Genomic DNA, 6000 nt, shown 5'->3' with positions numbered 1-6000 from the left:
GTATTTTTGAAAAGTCGAACCGTTGTGTGTTTGCGTTTTATTATTAGCACTGTTGCTTTCCTTTTTTGTTTGCAATCTCTTTTCGGTTCAAGGTTCATTTGTTGTGGCTTTAAGCAACTGTGACACGTTCTGCACATAATAGTAGTCATGGCCTGCTTTCCTTTATTTATGGATATGACGCAAACACGCACGGAAGAATGACAGAAGCGTGCAGTTTCCCGCGAAATCCGCCCCGACAACACTGAGATATAAATTATTATAGCCTTACTGTAGTAATTTTGTGCTCTACTGTCTTGCGTCATTTTCTACTTCATAATACATTTCTGAAATATTTTATAATCAGGATATCAATATAATATTTAAAGAAATTATTGAAAATGATCGGTCTTGTAAAATAAAATTGTTGACTTGATAGTTAAAACTGCATGTAGGTACATTTTCAAAAACAACAGACTTAGCATGAGGTGACTTTCTTTAATCAAAAACACATTTTTACAAGAAATATACAACATGAAAATATACATACATGACTAAAAATACTACAGATTGACAAAGGAAACACACAAGCACATACATAAGGGCAAAAAGATTAAACGTTAATTTGCTTTGGTCTATTCACAGTGGTTACAACTTCAAAATAGATATTTTGCGTGTGTAAAAACAAATGTATTGAATATGTCAATAATAATTACAATATGAGGAATATTTACATGTATTATTATCAGGGGCGTGATGCAGGGAGGGATGCACAGGACAATGTCTAGGGGTGAAAGAGTTTTATTCTTAAACTCATAACATATCTGTGCTACAGAGATGATGACAACAAGAGGGATGATAATCTGAGCGAGGTGAGAAAAATTGCCAATTCATATTTTTGATTCTCAGGTAGTTAAAAAAGAACAGAAGCGATACAAGACCAATCACAAACAGTAATCCATTCTGACCAATACTGAAATTAAACATTTGGCCTTGAATGAAGAAAAAAAAAAAAAAAAAAAAAAAAATGAATATCACATATATAAAGTGTCTGTTTTACTGTAGAGTCATGAAGAGTATAACACATTGTTTTATATTTATAAAAAAGGAAGCACTGAGTAAAGAATCTGTAAATGTATTATAGGCTGTTTAAAAGAATCTGGAAATTATGTAACAGATTATCTTTGGTTGAGATTGTGATTCCTAATTTCATAATTTTTTTTTTTTGTCATTCGATTTTATTGGCCTCCCCTGATGTCAAAAAAGTTAGTGTCCGGCGAGGTTGTTGTCAGGCAATGTTCTTGCCAATTTTCTACAACATACTCAAAAATCCTTATGTGATAATGCTGGATATTATTAATAGAGAAGGACACGATAAATACAAGTGCGGTAGACTCCATGAGAATATAAAAGCACCGACTACTGTATGAAATACTATTAGAGCTGATGGCAAATGATCCCTCTGGACAACAGTGTGTGAAATATGCAATTCATATGTATTAAACCAACAAAGTTACCTGTGTTACCACAAAATAGCTTGAGGTGCTATATATAAAAATATACATCACATATATATTTAATTCTTCCTATCTTTTTTTGTTTTAAAGGATCTGTTCTGTAAAAACAACAAAGTTTATATTGAATATATCCCTTTAACAAACAAACATTTGATTAGTATTTCTTAGATTGTATGCAAATCTATTATGATATCTATGCATTCATCAACTATGTCATTACTTCGCAGAATTGGTAGGAAAAACCAACCCACTGACCTGTGTAAAGCCATAACGTGACTCGACTCCAGACTGTCTGGCCACAGAAATGCTACGGTGTCATGCACACATGCTATTCACTCTGTACAGTGTGCAAGGCAATACTCTAAAGAAAAGAAAAAAATATATCTTCCTCTATGTTTGCTAGTTATATCTGCCAATATATCATCTAATTATAAAAATAACACTTCTACATCAGTAATTAGTATCAAATGTAGTGTAAGCAGCGGGGCTGTGAGATGAGAGGCGACAGTTCTTGCTGCATAGTGCCGTAAATGGCTGAGAAGAAATGACACAATGTTACTGAGGACTTGACACCAGCACAGCTAGAACACCAAGAATGAATGCAACAAACCAGCAGCTTCAGTGACCTAACATGAGATGCTCAATAGAGTGCCTCCAAGTCTCTTCCCATCAGTGTGAATGCTGGTACAATGGGTGAGGCAAGTATTGTGCTCTTTCCATTATAGGATATGATAAACTCCATGAAACACTGAGCCTACATGCTGTATTGCTTCCCATCAGTTCTTCTATCTCATATCCATTTCAGTATATTTCTTTGCTGAGACAGTCTTCTCTGATTGTGTGTAAGGTATTTAGTTGAACTAATGAAAAGATTGTAATTAAGGCTTCCAAGTGCCAATCAAATTTAATTAATCACACAGCAAAAAGACCCGAGTTAAATCAACTCTGCTCTGAGTACATATGGTCCCTCTCTAAATAGTGTTAAAGTAGCACTGAAGCAGAGTTAAAGTTAATGAGATAATTAAGCAATGAATGAGCATTAGTGATGAACACCTGCTGTTAACAAGCAAAATAACTGAAGAAAAGATCATCCTCCTCTGCTGAGATCTTGAGACATATAATGTCTTCAGGGGATTTCATCTAAGACTGTGGCTGAAGTCAGTTGTAGTTCAATCATCACTTAATCGCTTAATTATCTCATTAACTAACTCTGCTTCAGTGTTACTTTAACACCATATGTACACTCCGAGCAGAGTTGATTTAACTCTCGTGATTTTGCTGGGCAACTGACTGCATAGATCAATGTTTGCTGAGAAAAAAATTCCAAATGAAATGTTACATTATTGTAGCAAGTATTGAATAGACAGTTGCATACATTGTTTGATTGTTTTTTGTTTTTTTTTCATATAATTGAACATAAGCCAATTATTGGTCTACGGTTCACAACAACCTGTTTAGCAATTGGGTTTTTCAGTCTGTCCAAGGTAGTTCACAAAGGACGCATTCTAGTGTTCTCTCTACACTAAACGTCTTTGGCCGTTACGTCTCATCTTGCTGTTTATTTCAACATCTTGTAGTTCAAAGTAGTTCAACTACATTTCGTATATTTTTCAACAGAAAAACACGTCTTTTGTGAACTTCCTATGTGATAAATTCCTTATCGATGAATTTACGTTTCTTTCTTGTTTAATTAACTGAACTGAATGGCAGCCTTAGTTCTATGATAAGGGTTTGTCAGCAACAAAGCACCATCTTTGAGGACATCCTTCCCATCATCATTGGCACCAATTAACTGCTGTTCACAGTCGTTTTACATTCATCTGAAGTCCCTCACAAGTTTCCGAGGCAGGAAGTGATCATAAAGATGTCTAAATACAAACATTCCATGTTTTATTGGCCTCTGTGGACATCACAACAATAACTTGCCTTGAAAACAAGTCTTTGAAATAGTGTTGAGAAGCATGCCAAATGACACGGCAGAATAACTGGTGCTCCTCACACAAGCACAGTTGAGATGTATTTTGGGAGGGCAGAGTAAAATGTGGTTTAGATTTCAGTGGCAGTGATCTCCTCGAAGTGGATTTCGTTGCTACGCATGTCAAACTCTTCCATGTCCCTGTTCTCCAGCTCCAGACTAAGTTCCCTCATCACACGCTCCAGGTCACGGTTTCTGCGGTACATCTGAATGTAGTTCTGCTGAAGCTGCTTCTGGTAACGGATCACCTTGTCTTTCTCCTCTTGCCACACCCTGCGTTCCTCGTCAAAGCCCTCCAACTGGTCCTCGCTCCGCCTCCTCTCATACATCAGCTCTGCCCGCAGTCGGTCCACCTGCTGACGAAGACCGTGAAGCACGTCCACGCTCTGGCGCTGCACCTTCGCCTCATCACTCTCGTATACTAGAAGCTGCTCTTCGCTGTTGTTGTCCCGGAAAGCGGGGCTGATCCCGTGAGTGATCCCCCCACGACTCTGGGGTAGGGGCAAGCTCATGCATTGGCCTTTAGAAGGTAAAGCTTGGGACGTGGGCACTGCCAAAGCCTCTTTAAGACGGATGGACTCTTCCTCTAAACGGCCCACCTTCTCCCGCAGGAGCTCCGCTTCGCTCTTACGGCGCTGCAGCTCATTCTCGCAAACTTCCAGTTCGAGTGTGCGAGTGCGAGCTGTGGCATGGGCTTCCTGTGAGCGAGTCTGGCTAGCTTGAAGCTCAGAACGAGCCTCTCTCAACTGGGCCTTCAAAGCAACAATCTCGCTGGCCTTCTGACCAAGATCTGACTGTAAGTCCTTCAGCTGCTGCTTCAGCAGAGAGATCTCACCTGACTTCTGACACACCTGTGAGACAGAAACATTCAAATATCATTGAATGTAGTAATTAGTCATTGCTAGTTCCACATAGCTAAAATGGTCTCACCTCCCACTTTGTCTCTTCTAGACGAGGACCTAGTTGAGTCTGCTCCCTCTCAAAAGAAGCACATCTCTTCTCCAATGCCTCCCGTTCTTGTAGCAGTTGGGAGAAGTCCTCCTGTAATTTCTTCTTCTCCTGTTGCAGCTGAAACACCTGCAACTGGAGAACCTGTTGCGCCCGCTGTGCCTTCAGCTGCACCTGCTTCATCTTCGATGCACAGCTCTGCCGAAGGTCCTCCAACTCTTGCTCGCAGCGCTTCTGTTTCTCCTCATACACCTGCATGGAGAAAACACATGATTTGACTTACGTTGTATCCACTGTATCTAACAATTCCCTGTCAAATTACACTAATAAACTGGTAGAAATCAGCGATTTTCACCTGACAGATGGCTGCCTCATTCTCATCCAGGTTGTCCCTAAGTTGCTGCAGCTCCAGGTCTCTTTCCCTCAGCTTCTCCTCAAGTTCCCGAATTACACCTTCATAACCTTCTCCTGGAGCCGGGGAGCGGCCACACGATCCGTTGTCTGAGAGTGGCTGGCCACGCCCACTTAAAGACCCAGTACTCTTACTGGATGATGACCGACCGCTGTCGGAGTTAGAGTGTCCGTGGCCACCACCGGAGCGTGTGGTTTCCATGTGCCCAGTGGGTACTTCACTCTGTGCCAGGCTGTACCCTGTGCTGCTGTAAGTGGGTAGGCTAGAGAGGGAGTTGCGGCCTGAGTCAGACATGGTGCAGGACTGGCTACTCCGTGCGTTGCGTCCCCCACTGTAAGAGTTGCGCTTTTCCTGACAGCCCAACCCCGCTCCATTGCCAGGAAGTAAGAGGTTGAGGCTGCCCTGGCTTTCAGACAGACTGCCCCCTGATCGTGGAGACAGGTACTGCACAGAGTTGCGATTCTTGGGCATGACAGGCTTAAAGGCAGTGGGACGGATCAGTATCTTCTCCATACTCTGTAATCAAAAGTAAATGGTTAATGTAACTACTAATTAAAACCATTTACTTGACCATTTATTTATTTGAGTTGCTGTTTGGATTTTAATAGTCAATGGATGGATCAATATTACAGTGATTATTATGTTTCTAGCATGCTATATATTTGGCAACGGTTCTTTTAACCATAAAATATGGAGTGTGTAGCTTTTAATTTCTTAAACAACCATATAGGAAGACACATCATGACAATATTCCAGATGACAATGTCAAGATTCATCCGGTTCAAATTGTGAAAGAATGTTTGGGAGGAAATATGAAGAATCACTTTCACACAAGAACTGGCACCTCTAAGTCATCAGGATCTTAATTTCATTGAAAGTCTTTGGGATGTGCTGGAGGAGACTTTACAGAGTCATCACCTCTTGCATTGTCAATATAAGATATACTTAACCTATACTTGACCAAAAATTTTGATGGAAATAAATGTTGTGATGTTATTTCCATCCAGAGGCGCATCAATTTTTGGTATTAAAATTAAAATCCAAACCTTTTTTTTTTATGGCTGGGCAGTGTATAATTTAATTTATTACTGTGATAGCAAAACTGAATTTTCCATTTTTAAAATGTTTGTGGAAACAGTGATAAATTCTTTTTAGAATTCTTTGATGAATAG

The 6000-nt window shown here is 39.9% G+C and overlaps 1 protein-coding gene across 3 annotated transcripts in view; it reads right to left on the bottom strand.

Moving 5' to 3' along the window:
- Positions 1 to 466: 466 nt before the first annotated feature.
- The window catches only part of lzts2a (leucine zipper, putative tumor suppressor 2a), a 79323-nt gene continuing 73789 nt past the window's right edge, over positions 467 to 6000 (bottom strand). For all 3 annotated transcript variants that reach the window (XM_067385824.1, XM_067385823.1, XM_067385822.1), the window contains 3 exons: positions 4772 to 5344; positions 4399 to 4668; positions 467 to 4319 (listed from right to left, as the gene is read on the bottom strand). In XM_067385824.1, the coding sequence (XP_067241925.1) occupies positions 3540 to 4319; positions 4399 to 4668; positions 4772 to 5344 (1623 nt within the window). In that variant the 3' untranslated portion in view covers positions 467 to 3539. The remainder of the gene's footprint in view (positions 4320 to 4398; positions 4669 to 4771; positions 5345 to 6000) is intronic.

The sequence above is a fragment of the Chanodichthys erythropterus genome, chromosome 5, assembly GCF_024489055.1.
Source record: "Chanodichthys erythropterus isolate Z2021 chromosome 5, ASM2448905v1, whole genome shotgun sequence".
Taxonomy (NCBI): Eukaryota; Metazoa; Chordata; class Actinopteri; order Cypriniformes; family Xenocyprididae; genus Chanodichthys; species Chanodichthys erythropterus.
This window is presented reverse-complemented; position numbering and strand designations above follow the sequence as displayed.